This window comes from Plecotus auritus, assembly GCF_963455305.1.
Source record: "Plecotus auritus genome assembly, chromosome: 2".
Taxonomy (NCBI): Eukaryota; Metazoa; Chordata; class Mammalia; order Chiroptera; family Vespertilionidae; genus Plecotus; species Plecotus auritus.
Genome location: NC_137771.1, coordinates 185,847,760 through 185,868,993, shown reverse-complemented (window position 1 = coordinate 185,868,993; position 21,234 = coordinate 185,847,760). Strand labels below are relative to the sequence as shown.

Sequence of the window (21,234 nt, the reverse complement as noted above, 5' to 3'; positions counted from 1 at the left end):
AGCATCAGAAGAGCTGCCTTTTGGTCCCAAGCCTATCATGTGTTACCCCTGAAACCATAAAATATGAACCCCTAAAATCCCAATCCCTTCATTTGTAAGTTGGGGATAATGGACACTCCACCTATTTCACAGGTCTGTGAGATTACACAGGAGACCAAATGCTGCAAAGGGCACAAATGCCAGGGGTCAGGAGTCGTTCTTTGTGGGCAGAAACTACACAAATTCATGTTTGTATCCTATACGGAGCTGACTATGGGAGGAGGGAGGTAGCAAAATGAGCAAAATATACCATAGCCTGGACCCCACAGGCAGCCTAGTGTTAGCCAAGGAATACTGCCTACCAGATTTTCGAGATCTATCATCCAGGTCTCCCTCCAGGCCCAGTGACCTGCCCAAGACCGTTAGTGGCACAGGGCTCAGAGAAATGATCAATAATACATTCACAATGTAGATGGTATTTTTACCCACATTATCTTACAAATAGCCTTGGAGTGAGTAAGGAAGAATTATTAAACCTCCCATTTTTCAGCCTGACATTCAATTGCTTATCCAGGGAAGGACTCAAATCCAACAGGTCATACCCCCAAACCACTGATCTTTCTCTACACCACAATTTCATGCATGGGCTAGTATTTGGCACAGTCATTTCAGCACTCAATATCTTGCAAATGACAAATTCTCTTTTATTAGAAGGTATTTTTCTCCTTATTTCATCCTGCCTTCAGCACTATTTCACATTCAGCCCTCCTTGTCAGGACTCTACTGACCTTTTCTCTTAAAGAAAAAAACAAAACAGTTCAGTGGCCACATTTGGCACCAGACACATCTTTGAAAACAGAATCATCAAAACTGGGCCTTTCCATATAAATCATCTTCACAGAGTATATCCCCACATGTGTGTCATTCAAGATGTACATCATTCTTGTACTTAAACACACTGGTCTGGGCCCTCAAAGAGCAATGATGACTCAATCATTCAATTAAGATTTCACATATAATCACCAAGAAGGCAGTTCTAACAAATGGGTGGAACACCGGTAAAAACTTCCAGCCGCTACAGTGAAAACTGATTGGCATTCACGGAAGGGTCTCAAAGTGAAGTGAGCACCAGAGAAAATGACCCGATATATTCTAGGCACACCCATCCAAAGGCTCTCACCCTGGATGTGTCCAGGGAAAGGGTGGGGGAAGAACCCACATTTCACTACAAGCCTCCAGTGGTTTGGCAGTAGTTTCTGCTGGAAACACCTGCATTCCTCCCTCCTGTTCCCATTACCTGGTAAACTACGACACAAATCCCCACCCCCGCCCCTGGTCAGAAGCAGGTAATGGATACTCAACAGCTCAGTAGACCTCGCGGTTTAAGACCCAACAGACTTGACAACCCCCAGGGATGCCTGTTACCGTCCGCCCCACGCAGCAGCGAGGCCCAGGCGCAGGGCACGGGCCCCACGGCCTTCCAAGGGAGGGCGCCGCCCCTGGGCTGCGGGTGAGGGAAGGGGGAGAAGAGACCCCAGCCTACTCCGCCCCCACCCTTCATTAATAAAATGCAAGAAAGAAAAAAAAACTTCACTTACCGATGTGAGTGGTCACTGTGGCCAGTCGCCGTGTGAGCTCTTGGGGAGCCATTTCTTCTTTTAACCCAAATAACATTTCGCCGAGGGGTGGGGGAGAGGCAGCGGGGGCGGTCAGTATATAAACAAAACAAAGCAACACAAACTGTTTCTACTGCTGCTCTGGATGGTTTTCAAAGGGCATCTCCTTCGGAGGATGCTCTGCCCTCACCCTCTTCCTCGCTCTCTTCAGGCACAACCAGCGTCACCGCCAGCCAGGGCAACTCTCCAGGGCGGGGCCAGGCGATGCCAGCCATGCCCTCCAGGGGATTATTTTGAAGGTTAAGTCGGGCAGCTTTCCCAACGTGACGTCTGGCCTTGAGAGAGGGAATGGCAGCTCCGGAGCTGAGAAAAGCAAGTCGCCCCAATCTCCCTGTAACTGCGCAACGGGCCTCCCGGGCCGAGGGAGCGAGGCGGGTTCTGGATTTGCGGTCCTGGGCCGTCGGGCCGCCGGCGCCCCCTCCTGAGGGTCGAGGTGGGGATGCTCGGTCCGCTCTCAGGGCAGCGCGGAGTCTGGGAGGGCGGAGGGCCGAGGTGGCCGCGGGACCCGCTGCTCCGCGCCGCCCACCCCACGCCCGGCCGCGCGCCCGGCTCTTCCCGCCTCGGCGCCCACCTTTTCCCTCGCGGGCGGCACGGTGGGCGCCGGGGGAGGCGCGCACGCGCCGGAGCGCAGCCCGTTCTCGCGTGGGGCTGCGACCCAGAGTGGGGGAGAGGAGACGACAACTTGGGCGCTTGCGCCAGCACCGGCTTCTGAGCGCCAGCTGTGCGCCATCCTGGCTCGCCCCTCCTTCCCTCCACTGTCTGCGGAGAAGCCGAGGTGAGAAGGGGCTGACTGGAGAGGCGGGCCAGCCCCCCCCCCAGGATTCGGGAAGGAGGGCTGGGGGTGGCCTGCAGCCGGCTCTTTTCTCCTGCTCGGGGCTGTTGCGGAGGGGTGGGAGCGGTTGGCGTTTGTTCTCCCCCGTCAGTTAGAGGTTTTCTCACGCAGTCATAGCGTCCACTGGACACCCCGTACTTGGAGCCCGGACAGGGCTGTGCACGCGGGTGGGTACCCGTCTCTACCGCGCGGGCCTTTCCCTTCGTGCGGCTGTGCCGTGCGCCGCCGCTTCATCTGCCGGCTGTCAGGCGCGCCAGCGCTCTGTCCGGCAAAGGCCTGGCACCGCACCCATGCGACCCTCCTCCCCCATCACTCCAGGAGCAGGTGTCGCTGGGGGGAGAGGGAACCTACGCAACCCAATCTGGTCAGATGGTGGTCCCTCAATACCCAACAACTGGGGACCCTGAATATCCGGTTGCCAGAGTACTGGGGCCACCCACGTGTTCTGAAAATGCCAGAAAACTCAGCTCTCCACTTCATACTAAATAATATACATCCTATATAATAAAAGGCTAATATGCAAATTGTCCCCTCTGGAGTTTGACCAACCCGGAGTTTGACTTCGTACTATGTGGTGCGGTGACCACCAGGGGGCGGGGCAGAATGAAGGAAGGCCCCAGCCAGCAGCCAGGGGAAAGAAGGCCCAGATCCACCCTGATGGCTGCCCAGGCCTAGGGGCCCTACTTGTGCACAAATTTCATGCACTGGGACTCTAGTATCCTATATAATAAATAGGTAATATGCAAATTGACCATCACGCCCTCACACAAGATGGCCACCCCCATGTGGTCACAGATGGCCACCACAAATTGGCCAGCAGGGGAGGGCAGTTGGGGGCAACAGGGCCGGCAGGGGAGGACAGTTGGGGGCATTTGGGCCTGCAGGGGAGGGAGGGCAGTTAGGGGCAATCAGGCCGGCAGGGGAGGGCAGTTAGGGGCGACCAGGCCGGCAGGGGAGGACAGTTGGGGGCAACCGAGCCAGCGGGGGGGGCGGGGGGGGAGCAGTTGGGGGCCACTGGGCTGGCAGGGGAGCAGTTAGGCGTCAATCAGGCTGGCAGGGGAGTGGTTAGGGGTGATCAGGCTGGCAGGCAGAAGCAGTTAGGGGCAATCAGGAAGGAAGGCAGGCAGGCGAGCGGTTGGGAGCCAGCAGTCCCAGATTGTGAGAGGGATGTCCGACTGCCACTTTAGGGATTGGGCCTAAACCAGCAGTCGGACATCCCCCAAGGGGTCCCAGATTGGAGAGGATGCAGGCTGGGCTGAGGGACACCCCCCGCCAGCGCATGAATTTTGTGCACCGGGCCTCTAGTTAAATAAGTAAATCCCAACTCCAAACACCATGGATCCAGTTTCTTTCTAGTAGTTGCCACTCATCCCAGGGGTTTGGGGACATTTTTAAATGCTTTCTGCAACAACTGTGGGCTGTGGTTAAGAAATGATGTTAGTCCACCTGTAACATGAGATGTGTGCAGAGGTTCTGCCCTTCTCCCTTCTAGGAGGTTTGCACTCTGCCTGCACAAGTAAAACAACCATTTTTAAATAGCAGCCTCTTGCAAGAAATTCAGAAAGGGGTTAAAGACCCAAAGGTGTAAAACAGCTCTGGATTGCGTTTCCATGGTTGTTTCTGACCCTATTCAAGGGTCACAAGTATTTTTGAGGAAACAAAGGAGGTGTTTCCTATTGATAGTAATCAGAACCCTGGTACCCAGTCAAAGCCAATTGTGAGTTTAGATCACTAGAAACCAGCACATTGCCTAGGAGACTGATGATGTGGAACATTCTGGACTTTGCAGATCCTCAGCTTCCTGGATTAGGTCATGCCTTTAGGGTGAGAATCATGAAAAGAAGGGAGAGGGGGAATGGAGAGAGGAAAGAGAGGCAGGAGAAGCTTATGAATGGGAATGAAAGCAAAAAAAGACAGCAAGAGAATAAATCACACGCAGAGTGCTGCTGTCCTTTCCCACACCTGTACCTTCACACTCTTCAAAGGTTCCCATGGAAATGAATTGGCTGAATTTATGGCAAGCTGTAGTAGGCAGTGCCTATCCTCAGAAACCAATTCTGGCCTGGCTAGCATGGCTCAGTGGTTGAGCATGGACCTATGAACCAGGAGGTCACAGTTCAACTCCCGGACAGGGCACATGCCCAGGTTGCAGTCTCAATCCCCAGTGTGGGGCGTACAGGAAACAGTTGACCAATGATTTTCTCATCACTGATGTTTCTATCTCTCCCTTTCCCTTCCTCTCTGAAATCAATAAAAACCTATTTTAAAAAAGAAAGAAACCAGTTCTGTCCCACATCTCTAACACATGCTCTCCCAGGGCCTGAACTGCTTCACCTCGGTCATGGGGGCTGTGTGTGCGGGGGATGTCGTCTGTGATATAAAAGTTCCCTTCTCCAGTTCTGAGGTCCTGTAAAAAGAAATGAGCTCATAGCTTTCAATAGCTCATAACTCGTTCCTCCAAGAAAATGGTCATTATCTCCATTGCTCTTACAAATATGGACATGCCCCTGGTCTCTCCTTCTTCCCCGCCCACCTGCCTTCCTTGCTTCCTTTTCTCCTTCCTACTTGTGATCTATATCCCTCCTCTAAAATATGGCAAAATTAAGGAACAAGCCAGAATAGACTGCCTCCCTCTCCAATTAATTAATTACCAACAATCAGCCACATCTATTGAACATCAGTTATATGCCCAGAGTTGTGATAGGCAGCGTCAAGTACAGCAACTACCACCGCTATATGACAAGGGACGGCTCTGTGCTTATTGTAATGGTAGGTATTTCACAAACATCATTTAAGCCTCACAATAACCCTGTAAGGGATTTAGTCTCATTTTACAGATGCTGCTGGTACAAACTGCATATTACTAATCTTATGAATCTAGACCATTCTCTTCTTTCAGGTAAGGGTTCACCTGAGTTTGCAAAAAGAAACCATCCTCCAAACACTGCCAAGGTAGATTCCACCTCCCTGTTAGTGGACTATCAGTACTGCCTCTGACAATGAAGAAAAAGACAAAGGACCCCCCTTGGGTGCCACATGTGAGAATGAGGGATGCCTGAGGCACCACCGGGGCCACCTAGTTTAGTCTAGGTCAGTGGTTCTCAAACTAGCAGAATCACTGTCCAGGTGATTTTTTTAAAATCCAGGTTCCTAATCCCATTTCCAGAGATTCTGATTCAGTAGTGCGGGATGGGACCTGAGAATCTGCATGTCTAACAAGTCCCAGGAATACTGATGCTGCTGGTCCTAGGACCACAGTTTGGGCACCACTGGCCTACAGCGGGGCTCTTCAAACTTCTTAGACTGCACACCACAGTGTGATACCACTTTTATACCATGACACAGTAGACATACATATATGTAATTAAAAGAAAAGCTGAATGGAACAGTTTTTCCTTACTACATCTGAAACCCTGAAATACTTCCTATTCTATTTCTTTCTCTCTTTTTTTTTTTCCCAAAACTGGTCCAAATTGGGGAGATTTGTATTTGGAAAGTATGGTATAGTAGTTATGTAAGAAAATGTCCTTATTCTCTTAGAGATATATACTGAAGTTTTAGAGATGAGATGCCATTGTCTGTAATTTCAACTACCAAAAAGAATAAATGAGATAAATACTGGTAGGATAACCCTGAGTTGTGAGCCCAACTGTTCTAATTAATATGCAGGACAAGACAGTGACCCTTGTCTGAGAGGGTCACACCACATGCCACCTACTACACAAATAACTGGATAGGTGAACCCAATAAGTGAAAAAGTCACCTGAATCAAAACGACAATGAGATACCATCTCACACCTGTCAGAATGGCTATCATCAAATCAACAAATGGCAAGTGCTGGCGAGGATGTGGAGAAAAAGGAACCCTCATGCACTGCTGGTGGGAATGCAGACTGGTGCAGCCACTGTGGAAAACTGTATGAAGTTTCCTCAAAAAGTTAAAAATGGAACTCCCATTTGATCCAGTAATCCCACTTCCAGTACTATATCCCAAGAAACCAGAAACACCAATCAGAAAGGACATATGCACCCCTATGTTCATAGCACAATTTAAAATAGCTAAGATTTGGAAACAACCTAAGTGCCCACCAACAGATGAGTGGATTAAAAAACTGTGGTACATCTACACAATGGAATACTATACTGCTATAAAAAAGAAGGAACTTTTACCATTTGCAAGAGCATGGATGGAACTGGAGAGCATTATGCTAAGCGAAATAAGCCAGTCGGAGAAAGATAAATATCACATGATCTCACTCATATGTGGGATATAATGAACAACATAAACTGATGAACAAAAATAGATCCAGAGACAAATGGCAGGGGAGGTGGGCGGGGGGACGGTTAGAGATCAACCAAAGGACTTGTATGCATGCATATGCTAATAACCAATGGACACAAACACTGGGGCAGTGGGGGCTTGCCCTGGAAGTGGGGGGTGGGGTGGGAGGGTGTCAATGGTGGGGAGGGGGAAAGGAGACATATGTAAAACTTTAAACAATAAAAAAAAAGTCACCTGAGCTCACACCATTCTGACAGTCATTCCACTCATCTTCTGTCTCCTAAAATCAGCCTGAATTGCCTTTGCTCCTTTGCTCAAAGATTAGTTGACTATATTTGTGTAGGTCTATATCTGGGCACTTTATTCTGTTTACTTGACCTTTTTGTCTATTCTTTCACCGAAACATACTGACTTGATTACTGTTTAAGAATTTCTATGGTTAGGGTCTATGTGTCTGATATATGTGTGTTTCGTTATATTTTATCAGTGTTTTACTCACTTCATAAACAGAATTTGGAAGGTTCCCTTCTTTTTCTGTGCTCAGGACAGAACAATAGCAACGGACTCATCTGTTCTATAAAGTTTATCAGTAGAATTCTTCTGTGAAATAATACAGACCTGGTGCTTTTGTCCTGGAGGTGTGGGGAAAGGCAGTTCTCTATCAACTCTATTTCTTCTATGGTAACTGGTCTACTTAGAATTTCTACCAGGATGTTTTGATAATTTATATTTTCTTGTAATATCATCCAGGTTTACAAATTTATTTCATAGAGTTGAGTAAAGTAATCCCATACAATTATATTAATCTTTTATGTATCTGTAGTTATTTCCTCATACCATTTTTATATTTTGATTGTGCTTCCTGTCTTTCTTAAATAGTTAGCCAACTATCTAGCCTATTATTTTTTCAAATCTTATATATATTAGTATTCCTATTTCTATTTTTCAAATTATTAGTTTCTTTTTTTATCCTTTCTAACTCCTTTCTTCTGCTTTCCTTAGGATGCCTTTGTTCATGGTTTCCTAATTTAAAATTAGAAATTTCTTATTGGGTGGATATTTAATTTACTTTTGTATGGCAATTTACTTTTGAGCACTGATTTTGAGTATCCCATAGAGACTAATATTCAGTGCTTTACCTATTTTTATTTTTAAAATATTCTGGGACTTCCAGAATGAAAAAAAGTCTGGAAGTCGCCACTCTATTTTAACAACAAGAAAAAAACGGAACAAACTGAAAAATCAATGCTTTCTTAGCTCCATAAGAGACATGAGGTCACAGGGCAAATCACTGCTCCCAAATTGGAGACACTGACAGGCAAATACAGAGAATCACAACTTACAGAAGCCCATAAGCAACAATCTCTGCAGGAACTAGTGTGGCGATAGGGAAATCTGCTGAAGGGATGTTATCTAAAATACACAAACTCTTAAAACTCAACAGTAAGAAAACCAACAACCTGATTGTAAAAATGAACCAAAGACTACATACATCTCACCAAAGAAGATATACCAGATGGCAAATAAACATGTGAAAAAATGCTCCAAAAAGAAAAATATAAAAATAAAAGATGCTCCACATCATGTCATCAGGGAACTTGTAAACTGAAATGACAACGACATGCCACTACACACTTGCTAGAATGGCCAAAATCCAAAACACTGACATCCACAAATGCTGGTGAAGATGGGGAGCAGCAAGAGCACTCATTCATTGCTGGCGGGGATGCAAAATGGTACAGCCACTTTGGCCGGTTTTTCACAAAATTAAACATACCCTTATATGATAAAAAAAATTGTGCTCCTTGATATTATGTGCACACAAAAACCTGCACATGGATGTTTACAGGCGTTTTATGCATAACTGCAAAAAGTTGGAAGCAACCAAGATGTCCTTCAGTAAGTGAATGGATAAATAAACTGGTACATCCAGCCAATGGAAGAGCATTCAGCATTAGAAAGAAATGAGCTATCAAGTCATGAAAAGGCTCATGGTTGCTGTTACCCCGTCTGGATTGGAAATGTGTGCTGATATATATATATATATATATATATATATATATATATATATATATACACACACACACACACACACACACACACACACACACATATATATATATACACACACATATATATGTATATCACATATATGTGAACTATGTGATATATTATATCATAGATTATATACACGAACACATCAAAAATGGCCTAAAGCAGACATCCATGTAATTACAGTTGCAAAAAGACATTTTGGGAAGAACATTGTATCATAGTTCATTCATTTGCAGTGACTCTTTGTTCCTCTTTCCGGTGGTAATTTTAGAAATGAGTGTCAAATTTGAAATTAGCTCTGCTAAGTTGGGGTTTTGCTGCTTGAACTCTGCACTAGGTCCTCAAATAAACTGATGTGAATGTAGTTCCTCTTCCCCCTCTGATGTGTGAAGAAGCAGCCACACCTCAACAGAATAGGAGGAAAACTAGAAGTATTTCAAGTTTTATCTTTTTGTATATGAAAATTAAATAAAATAATAATGAAAAAAGTCATGAAAAGGCATGGAATAAACTTAAATGCATAAATATTAAGTGAAAGAAGACAATCTGAGAGGCTGCTTACTATATGATTCCTGCTATATGACATTTTGGAAAGGTAAAACTATAGGGACAGTAAAAAGATTAGTGATTGCCAGAGGATATGGGGGGAGGGAGGAAAGAATAGTCAGACACAGGACTTTTAGATCCCATTTTTAGTGCAGTAAAACTACTCTTCAGAGGGTTATACATTTTTGTCCAAACCCATAAAAGTACAATAGCAAGAGTGAACTTTAATATAAACTATAACTTTCAGTGATTGTAATGTATCAATGTGGGTTCATTAATCATAACGCACCACGCTGGTGAGGGATGTTGGTAATGGGGGAGGCTATGCATGTGTGGTGGCAAGTAGTATATGGGAAATCTCTGTATCTTTGGTCAATTTTGCTGTGAACCTAAAACTTCTATTAAAAAAAATTAAGTCCAATATGTAATACTTTCTACAAAAAAGGTTAAAAAAAACGAAGTCCACAAACTTGCAACTAGAAGTTGAATAAGTTCTGGAGATCTAATGTACTGCATAGGGATTATAGTCAACAACACTGTATTATATACTTCAAAGTTGCTAAGAGATTAGATCTTGAATATTCTTACCACAAAAAAAAGAATAAATCTGTGACACGATAGAGGTGTTAGCTATGGCTATGCTGGTAATCTTGCTGCTATACATAAATCAAATAAATCCATTATATATGTACACCTTAAACTTACACAATATTATATGCCAATTATATCCCAGTTTTTTTTAAATAGCATTATAGAAAAATTGTCTTAAAATTCTGTAATTTTTGTTTTTGAGATGATTAAAAAGAGAATTTTTAAAAATAATGTTTTTCACATTCTTGAAAATACAAAAGTTTGTATTCTTATCCCACACTCTTTTATATCCTACGACAGCTACCCTCTGTGCTTAGCGGCTCTAAAAATGAAAGGTCATGAGGGTTCCTCGCCCTAGAGCCCAAGAGAGAGCAAGAACCCACAGACCGCAGGAGGACAGACGGACCAGCACCCAGGGTGCTAAGGAGGCTGAAGCAGGAGTAAACCCCTCGGAGCAGGAGCCCAGCTGAGGAGGCGGGGACCACACGCGACGGGCGCGCGGTCCGATTGGCCGAGCGCCACTGAACCTGCTCGGTCCTTTGATTGGTTTGAGCGGCGACGCGCCCTCTCGAATGCCTCACTCGGATTGGCCTGTTTCTCGGCCCAGACCTGGACGGTGGCCAGAAGAGGACAAGAGACTTCTGTGCGGGATGGAGGGACGACTTGGGAGGGCGTCTGAGCTGCACATCTACCAGCGGCTGGGATCCAGGGGTATGGCGGCCACCTATGTGATGTCGGTGCTATTGTGGCGACTGAGCGGACCCGGCGGCAGCGTGTCCCGAGCCCGCGGCTGCTGCTGCGCCCGAGGTAACGGGGCGGGGGGCGGGGGGTAGGATTCCTGCCCAGGGACCGGGCCTGTGCTGTTTGGCCCCCTTTAGCAATGAAAGATGCGCGGGTACCCGAGGGTGGGAGAGGAGGAGGACGAGAGGAAAGAATCTGCAAGTCAGGGAAGTCTGCTTCCAATTCCACCTGCGGGAGGGAGTCCTCCTACAACCAGCCCTTCCCTTTCTTCCCCTTCCCACCCGCCACCCTTCAGCTGCCGTTGGCCTCAGTTTCTTCATTTACGAGGTGGGGGGAATGGCGCTGGGCCTGCCATCTTTTATGCGCACCTCGCCATGGGTTGGTTGCCAACTTTAGCAATAAAAATACAGGATGCTCTTTAAATTTACATTTCAGATGAACAACAAATTATCTTTTAGCATAAATATGTCCCCGATATAAAATAAAAGTAAAATATAAAACAGTGTTATTTGTCGGAAATTTAACTGGGCGTCCTCTTTTGTACCTGGCTACCTCAGGCAAGAATGACACTTGGACACATCCTAACCATTTGCAGAGTGCATTCCCTGTGTGGCGAGTGCGGTGCTCATCCATGCTCTGATAAAACCTGAAGCGGGGCCAGGACGCCTTAAAAGCCCACTTCAGTTCTGCTGTCCTTCATCAGTGTGCAGTTCAAAGAAAGACTCCTGGGGAATTCTTTCTCATTGTTGGAATGAATCTAGGTAACAAAAGCGAATTTATCGTTCAGAAGGGCTGAAGAGTTGTTTTATATTCAAGTTCCCTGCTGTGGCATTTACTTTATATTTTTGGGAAGAAGTAACTGTATTAAACTGTCAAAGAATAGTTATTTACTATGTGATTTTGAAAATATATTTTATATATTAAATCACAATGGCATATCATTTGGCTTTGATGTCAGTGGAGAAGGTTATATTCATATGTGTTGCAAGAGATCCATACATCACTGTAAAGGGAGGGTTAAAGTAGCATAGTGTAACAGCCGTGGGCAAACTACGGCCCGCTGGCCGGATCCGGCTGTTCTATCCGGTTCTCTTGCTCTCCCCTCCGCTCCTTTACTTTGAATTTATATTAGTTCACACAAACACTCCATCCATGCTTTTGTTCCGGCCCTCCGGTCCAGTTTAAGAACCCATTGTGGCCCTCGAGTCAAAAAGTTTGCCCACCCCTGGATAGAAGCTGAAGCTCAAATTGTGGAATGGGACACACCTGGGTTCAAAGCCCAGCTCCAGCACTTTGAAGGCAGTAGGCAAATTATATAATCTCACGGGGCCTTAGTTACCGCCTCTTTGCAATAGAGATTATAATTTCCACTTCATGGGATTGTTGTATTAAATCCTTGTCCGTTGTCTGGGACATTAAAAGTAATTTTACTTGTTATTAGCCATTGTAATTGGACTTTTAATAAGTGTGCGTCTTTGGCATAAATCATTAGATAATCATTACATTTTTAAATTTTAAGTTGAAAAAAGCCAAGCAATTAAGGATATTATTATGGATATCTTGAACTTCAGTGAAAAGAAACATACTGTTTAATAATAATTAAAGCAGATATTTTAGTCTATAATATAACAATTTTACCAGATCAAATATCTGTAAGCTGGGCTAATATAAAAAATATTTATATATCTGTATCTTTCATTGCTCCTCATGTATAATTTTATATAGTTTCATTTTTATTGTGTTTTATGTAAATAGGAAGAAACATTACCAGCATCAAAAATGACAACAGGGTTATGGATGAAGTCAGAAAATGGGTGTATAGTCAGTGGCTGTTTTTAGTGAGGTATACTGAGTATATTTTACAAACTAGAGGCCAAGCTTTTAGAATTTTTATGTTTTTGTATATTGTTTTATATCCTCAGTGTGTACAGTGTTAAAGTAGTTTACTTAAATAAACTATTCCCTGAAATTCCTCTTGGGAACTTTTCTCATTTTTTTTCTCCAAAAAACTACAAAACATTTTCACCACCTAGAAAAGAATATGTAATTTTGAAGATTCAAGTTCTAATTTTTGCAACTACTCTTTATTACCGAAGTGATCATAAACAAGTCCCTTAACATATTTGGCCCTTGGTTTATTTGTAATACCATAACAAAAACCTGTTCCCTCACCCCCAAGATTTATAAATGCTATCAGTGATTATTAGATATTATCCACCAGAGAAAACTTCAACCATGGATGAATCCAACTATATGTCTTTGTGCCTACAGCAAACCTCCTAGAAGAGCTAGAGAAACTTGTACACTGGGAAGATTTGGTAAAAAAAAAAAAAAAAAAATTAGTTCATGATAGTCAACTTCACCTGGGCTTTCATTCTTCCATTTTATGCAACTGCTGTATCAAATCCTCTTCACTCTTTTCAAAACCCTGATATCTCCTACAAGCCATTCTCAACAATTGATCTCAATGTTATTGAGAAAAATAGAATACCTGAGCTAAGCTTCCTGCCAGAAAATCTGCCCATCCACCTTCATCTGCGCCCATCCAACTTCCATCAAAGTCTATGCTCTGATTCCTTTCCCTCTCCCCATCACAGGGATTTCATTACATCCAGGGTTTGACTGTTGGTATTGACTTTGATCACCTGTCTGAGAGAATATTTGTGAGGACTCTCCACTGTAAAGTTGCTCTAAGAAATGATGAACCAGCCAGCTTTTTTTACTTTTTTAGACAAACAATATATTTTTTAAGAAGTGACAAGATAAATACACTTAGGTTAGGGTGCTCATTAGTGAGTTTGGGCTTGGGTAGTAAGTTAATGAAGGAGTAACATGGTTTGTTTATGTAAGCTTTCTGGCCCTGGATTCCTTACCTCTAGTGATGAGGGTGTCTCCCTCAGCTTCCCTGCAGCAAGGAGTGCACCTCTAACTGCGGATGTGTATTTCCTGCATTCAAGGCAACAAGCCAGGGTCAGTGGGCCCTTCTTGCACCAGCTGCTTGTCAAGTAACTTTAATTCAAAGTAATCAATATGCCATGTGGAATATTTTGGGGTGTCCTGCCCTGGGCCCCAACAAAGTTGTAGGCTTTATTTAGATCAAGACTCTTTAGTCCCAGTTTCCTATTGAAAAGGTACTTATTTTTAAAGTGAATGGTAATCAGTGAATACATATAGAACATCTTGCCTTGGAGCTGTAAACAGAGCTTGTTCACTATTTATTTACATGTCTTACACATAGAAGAATAATATAGGAAATGTTCGTTTGGATACTTTAATTATCTTTAAGAAACAGGATCCCAAGTTTGAAAAGGCACAAAAATCTCATTAAAAATGAGACACTTAAAAGGATTCTATCATGAAGCAGTTTGATTAGTTGTAAATTTGGAAGTGATTCTGTGTTGGGCTGTATAAAAGCTGTTTGCAGACCAGAATTTTAAACTAAATATGAACAGTTCGGCATTTAACCATGTGCTTCAGAAATCATTTGATGGAGCCTTTATTTCTGCAACATAATAACTTAAAACTTTTGACTTTTAGATCTAAAAGGTAACTCTGGCTCTTGAATACTGTCTGGGAATAACTTGTCATGCCTGCTTTGTGGAATTGGTGTTCAAAAATGAAATGCAGCCCAGCCGGGTGTAGCTCAGCGGTTGAGCGTCGACCCAGGAACCAAGAGGTCACCAGTTCAATTCCCGGTTGGGGCATATGCCCAGGTTGTGGGCTCGATCCCCAGTGGGGGGCGTGCAGGAGGCAGCCAATCAATGATTCTCATCATTGATGTTTCTATCTCTCTCTCCCTCTCCCTTCCTCTCTGAAATCAATAAAAAATATATTTAAAAAAAAATGAAATGCAAAAATGCAGACTGTCCCAGCACATACTGGTTATTGGAACTCCAGGGAGAACAGGAGACTTTAAATAGAGGATATCTTTGTAAGTATTACCATGTTTTTCCTAGGGCACTTTTTAACCATAACATGTGGGATATGGTAAAGAAAAATAGCCTAATTGTTTAAGCCAATTGCCATGCATGAATATCTAGAGGTGATACTAAGACTTTTTTTAAATATATTATAATTGACTAGAGGCCCAGTGCACGAAATTTGTGCACGGGGGTTGTGTCCCTCAGCCCAGCCTGCACCCTCTCCAATCTGGGACCCCTCGAGGGATGTCCGACTGCTCTTTTAGGCCCGATCCCGGTAGAATCGGGCCTAAACGGGCAGTCGGACATCCCTCTCACAATCCAGGACTGTTGGCTCCCAACTGCTCACCTGCCTGCCTTCCTGATTGCCCCTAACCGCTTCTGCCTGCAAGCCTGATCACCCCCTAACCACTTCCCTGACAGCCTGATTGATGCCTAACTGCTCCCCTGCCAGCCTGATTGCCCCTAACTGCCCTCCCCTGCAGGCCTGGGTCCCCCTCAACTTCCCTCTTCTGCCAGCCTGGTCACCCCTAACTGCCCTTCCCTGCAGGCCTGGTCCCCCCCCCCCCCAACTGCCCTCCCTTGCAGGCCTGGTCCCTCCCAAATGCCCTCCCCTGCTGCTCATCTTGTGGTGGCCATCTTGTGTCCACATGGGGGCAGCCATCTTGTGTGTTGGAGTGATGGTCAATTTGCATATTACTCTTTTATTAGATAGGCTAGAGCCCTGGTTCATGGGTGGGGGCCGGCTGGTTTGCCCTGAAGGGTGGGGGTTCCCTTGGGGCATGGGGCGGCCTGGGCAAGGGACCTGTGGTGATTTGCAGGCCGGCCACGCCCCCCAGCGACCCAAGCGGAGGCCCTGGGACCTGGGATTTATTTATCTTCTACAATTGAAACTTTGTAGCCTTGAGCGGAGCCAAGCCTCCTGCTTGCTCAGTGGCCGCAGCCATTTTTGTTGGGATTTATTTATCTTCTATAATTGAAACTTTGTAGCCTTGAGTGGAGTCCAGGGCCAGCCAGGGTGTGCGGAAAGCTTTGTGGGAAAACCCAAGCCTCCTGCTTGCTCTGTGGCCACAGCCATCTTGGTTGGGTTAATTTGCATACTCGCTCCTGATTGGCTGGTGGGCGTGGCTTGTGGTTGTAACGGAGGTACAGTCAATTTACATATTCTTTTATTAGATAGGATTTCAGAGAGGAAGGGAGAGAGAGAGAGAAACGTCAATGATGAGAGAGAATCATTGCTTGGATGCCTCCTGCATGCCCTACCCTGGGAATTGAGCCCGCAACCCGAGCATATGCCCTTACCGGGAATCAAACTGTGACCTCCTGGTTCATAGGTCAGTGCTCAACCACTGAGCCACGCCATGTGGCAAGACTTTTCTTTAATAGATTTTATTTTTTCAGAATGGTGTTAGAGTTGCAGACACATTGAGACGACAGTACGGAGAGTTCCCAGATACCCTGCACCCAGTTATGCATATTATTAACATCTTACATTAGTAGGGTACATTTGTTAAAATTAATGAACCAACATTGGTACATTAACTTGAACCAAAGTCCAGAGTTTATTCAGATTTCCTTGATTTTTACCTAATGTCTTTCTGTTCCAAGATCCCACCTGGGTTGATTACCTTGACAGTTTTGAGGAGTATTGGTCTGATAGTTTTAGAATGCCCTACATTTGAAATTTGTCTGATATTTTTCTTTTATATATATATATATATATATATATATATATATGTATATATTTTATTGATTTTTTACAGAGAGGAAGGGAGAAGGAGAGGGATAGAGAGTTAGAAACATTGATGAGAGAGAAACATCGATTCAGCTGCCTCCTGCACACACCCTACTGGGGATGTGCCAGCAACCAAGGTACATGCCCTTGACCGGAATCGAACCTGGGACCCTTCAGTCTGCAGGCTGACGCTCTATCCACTGAGCCAAACCGGTTAGGGCCTGATGTTTTTCTTAAGGTTAGACTTGGGTTAGGGATTTTAGAGAGGAAGACCACAGAGTTAAAGTGCCATTTTCTCATTACATCAAGGGTTTGATTTGGTATTGACCTTGATCACCTGGCTGAGGTAGTATTTGTGAGGTTTCTCCACTGTAAAGTTCCTCTTCCCTGCCTGTTCCATACCATAATATTTGGAAGGAAGGCTCTATGCACAACCCACACTTAAGTAAGACTTATTTTTTAATTTTCCAAAATGGATCAAGATGCTTGTTTTTGGATGAAGCAAATAAATATGTTGAGCCAAGAGATAAAAGATCAAATCCATGAGATTTACCAGAAATTAAATACAAGTATTGAGGTATGACATGATTTTTCTGTAGCTGGCAGGTTGGGTTAATTGTTACAATATAGCTGTGAAGTGCTATATTGTCCCTTCCCCTGCTGAGAGTAAGTGTTTCCTACAATCTCTGTCTCACTCATTTCCGTAGTAAGACAGGGACGCTTGGTCTCAAACATTTTTTTCTCCAAGTATTATTTATGAAAACTATTATAGCTGCTTAATTAATGTGTCAACATAATTAGTTATTGTCTCTTTTTAAGGTGCTGCTTTCTGCCTGATGCCAGTCGATCTGTTGCAAGTCATCAGTTCATGAGATCCATTTCAAATTCTGGTGAAGAAGGAAGAATTGACCCTTGAAAGGTTCAACATTTTATAATAATTTTGAAAGAGGGTAATGTTATTCTAATTGATATATTTAAAAATTATAGCCAGGATTTTTTAAATATATTTGTATTGATTTCAGAGAGGAAGGGAGAATGAGAGGGGGAGATAGAACATCAATGATGAGAGAGAATAATTGATCAGCTGCTTCCTGCACGCCCCCCATTGGAGATCAAGCCACAACCCAGGCATGTGCCCTGACTGGGAATCAAACCATGACCTCCCGGCCTAGCCAGGATTTTTTTTTTTAACCTTCTTATTTAAGCTCTGTGCTAAAATAGCAGAACCTACTATCGTGTCTATGTATAGTATTTGTAATAAAGCTAGCAGAGTAAACATAAGAAGGAAAATAATGGTACCAGGTAGTAGAAAAACTAAGATTAACTTTTTTTTTTTTTAAGTCCAGGGTATTTTATTCTTAGATTAGGTACAATAATATCTGTATTTAGGCAAAATTAATAGACTGAATTTCTAACTGGTCTCTTCCAATGGTAGGGATGAGAGAAATCAAATGGCTTTTTATTGTGACTCTGAGATTTTCCTCTAAAATACTGTAGGGAAGGAAATTGCATGTTCTTTGTGAGTTATGAGAGACCAGCAAGTACATAGGCTGTTCATTTTCAGAACATGGGGCAAAGGTAGATGGGCTTCTTTTTTGTTTCATTTCGTTTTGTTTTGTTTTGTTAATCCTCACCAGAGGATATTTTTTCATTGATTTTAGAGAGAATGGAAGGGAGAAAGAGACATCAATTGGTTGCCACCCACTCCCCCACCAGGGCCAGGGATCAAGCTTGCAATCCAGGTAAAGGCCCTTGTCCAGAATCGAACCCAGGACCCTTCAATCCTCGGGCCAGTGCTCTGTCCACTGAGCCAAATTGGTTAGGGCTAGACTGGCTTCTGAGAAAAATATGTGCCAGGAATTTCAGTTTCTGATGTGATAAGAGGGCTATTCCCCAGTATTGCTAATTAAGACACTGTTAATATCTAATTATTTCCTTAATAAATAGAAGCAGGATCTAGTTACAATGTAGCTGCGAAGTGCTGCATTGTCTTTGCACTCTGCTCAAAATAAAACTGTTTCCTTCCAAGCCCTGTGGCCGTGGTGCTGTAGCCGCCAGGGATGTGTGGTCTCACACATGTTTCCCAGCTTAAATGCTGAGTGGACTAAGGACTCTTTTTTTTTTTTTAATTTGTCTTTATTGTTGAAAGTATTACAGATGTCCTGTTTGTTTGTTTTTTTGTTTGTTTTTCCCCCATTGACCCCTTCTCCACGCACCCGCCCCTCCCAGGTCTTCACCATTCTTGTCTGTTTAACCAATGACTCTTGAGCATTAAGTCTGTTAATACTTTGCAGGTGGTAACAGAAAGAGACATTTTCAAGAGGGAATTGAGATAAGGGACAAACCACATTTTAATTACTATGACTTATTGGGAGTGCAATTCCTTATTTAATTATAATATTTATCTCCCAACAGTTGGTTTTGAGGGGAAAATTTTAAGTCACCTTTGTCAGCTCAAGCTATGTAGGGAGGATAAAGACCGCACTCCACAGCGAGCTTTATGCCGGCTGCGTAGTTCATGACTCTTCCATGGCCCAGAAGAGTGCTCAGCAGTTGATTTTTAATCAGAATGTGTATATATGCTATCATGTCTCAGGCTCGTGATTTTTATGTACAACTAGTATGTATGGTTATAAACTATGATCTGCCCACTACTTGTGAAAACTATATTCTTAGTTAAGTATTTGCCATCTTCATTGAATTACTTGTTTTTATTCCGGTGAATTGCCATCATGTATCGCTTTTTAAGTGTGATTTGTTAGGCATACAACCTCGAAAATCAGATAAAGAATCAAGAAAATAATCATATCACCTAGTAATGTGAAAGATGTATTTAAAATGGTACTTTTGGAAGATTCATGGTTGATCAGAACACAGAGGGAAAGCAAATGTGAAATAAAAAGTCCAGATTGTGGACTTTATACAGTTGATATTTTTTTAAAAAATCAATAATGTTATTAGATCTGGTTGTCTTAACTTGCACAAGTCTTTTTATATATCATCATCATCATCATCATCATTTAGTCATGTTGCTCAAGTCTTGTGCTTTCTTGGTGATTACTCTATAACTGGGATTTTCTCAGCATTTCTGGTAGCAATTTTATTGACTCTGGCACAGTTCAGAGTCATTACATAAATTTAATTATATCTTGCTACTAATGTAAAACTAACTTTGTTTAAAAAAATATAATAGTTGATGAGAATAGGTGACAAGGTGGGGCTCAGAAAGGGCGTTGGCCTGATTTTGGGCATGCATTCATAAGTGAAACAATATGTTTGGATAAAGAGTTAATGTTTCCATATTTGTTTTTCTCTTGTCCTGGTTATTTGATCCAGCCAATACATTTTAATTGGTTGTATTATGTGTATCAGTAGAGTGGAGAGCTGTGATGGTAAACATATTTCAATCATTTGTGTTATAGTGTATGAGGTGATCAGAAAACACTGATAAATTTGGGTTACCATAGAAAATTTTTGGAGTCCCCCTCTCCCCTCCAAAAAAACCCACATATACTGGAAAAGTTTTAAGGGCTGTATCAAGTCTGTCCAATAGGACTTTCTGCAGTGATGGAAATGTTCTCTGTCTGTGCTGCCCAACACAGCAGTGATGGGCCACATGTGGCTATTGAAATGTGGTTAATTCAACTGAGGACCTAAATTTTATTTACTTTTTAATTTTTTAATTTTAATTAAACTTAAATAGCCATATGTGGCTAGTGATTATTATATTGGACAGCATAGTCCTAAATGATAGTTAACAATCCAGAATTTATATTTGCAGTTTATTATAGTCCCAAATATGTTCAAAGGGTTACATGACTGTTCTTTTTGTTTTGTCCCTAGTGTTGACATCTGTCCCAGGCTGACACCTGCTCTTGGCACACTTTGGTGTGGGATTTAATTTCACTGCCCCGAACACAATACTGTCATCTGTTTTATAAATAATAATATTCAAGATGCCTGATAGAATCTGCTCTTGCAGCCAGATGAATTCTTTGGTACTAACTACAAAAGAAGACTTTTATTTTTCCCTAGATATTGTGATGAGCATCTAGTGCTCCAAGTACAAGTACTCTGTATAATCTTGGTAAGTAAATAGCCATTGAAGGTTAACAAGTAGCTCATATTGTTAGTAGTTCACGTAGGATTTGGTAATAATATTCACATGAATAACTTTTCTTCTGTTCAGAGTTGGCAGGAGGAGGAATACTTGGGAGGAAAGCTATGGCCATAAGTATTGAAGAAGACGAGCATTCTTCACGACACTCAGACTTTCCACCACACTGTAGTGGAGGAAATTTTTTTAAATTAAATTTATTGGAGTGACATTGGCTAATAAAATTATGTAGATTTCAAGTGTACAAGTCTATGATATATCATCAGAATATTGCGTTATGCCCTAGCTGGTTTGGTTCAGTGGATAGAGTGTCAGCCTGTGAACTGAAGGGTCCCAGGTTCAATTCCGATCAAGGGCACATGCCCTGGTTGCGGGCTTGATCCCCAGTAGAGGGCATGCAGGAGGCAGTTAGTCAATGATTCTCTCTCATCATTGATGTTTCTATCTCTCTATCCCTCTCCCTTCCTCTCTGAAATCAATAAAAATACATATTTTTTTTAAAAGGCACTCGGAAGTTTAAGGAACCCTTATTTTATGATGTATACACCAGTGTGTTCACATTTCCTCCCTGCTACACACAAGACAACTTATCAGCAAGAAAGTCCTTTATGTGGCTTCGCTTGGAACTTCATTCCCTCTAAATTCTAAATTCTAGTACACATACTCTCCAGTACACTCATCTTCAACCACAACCTCTATATATTCATTTAGAACACTCTGCCCACCTCTCCCTGCCCCCAGCCTCTTCACCCCACCCAGC

General features: G+C 43.1%; 1 protein-coding gene and 1 long non-coding RNA gene across 9 annotated transcripts in view; one reads left to right on the top strand and one right to left on the bottom strand.

Annotated features, from left to right (window-relative positions):
* Nucleotides 1-1,949, bottom strand: part of MCF2L2 (MCF.2 cell line derived transforming sequence-like 2) — a 204,964-nt gene extending 203,015 nt beyond the window's left edge. For 6 of the 7 annotated variants that reach the window (XM_080653993.1, XM_080653995.1, XM_080653996.1 and 3 more), the window contains exon 1: nucleotides 1,578-1,949. In XM_080653993.1, coding sequence (XP_080510119.1) covers nucleotides 1,578-1,653 — 76 coding nt within the window. In that variant the 5' untranslated portion in view covers nucleotides 1,654-1,949. The remainder of the gene's footprint in view (nucleotides 1-1,577) is intronic. The other variant, XM_080653998.1, reaches the window with a different exon arrangement.
* On the top strand, nucleotides 1,934-20,981 carry LOC308240680. Of its 2 annotated transcripts, none has more exons than XR_013959822.1 (5): nucleotides 1,934-2,430; nucleotides 10,262-10,768; nucleotides 17,177-17,276; nucleotides 20,201-20,444; nucleotides 20,547-20,981. It is a non-coding gene; the product is annotated as an uncharacterized lncRNA (long non-coding RNA). The 2 variants fall into 2 exon arrangements; XR_013959823.1 differs by having other exon boundaries at nucleotides 17,177-17,307.
* Nucleotides 20,982-21,234: the final 253 nt, after the last annotated feature.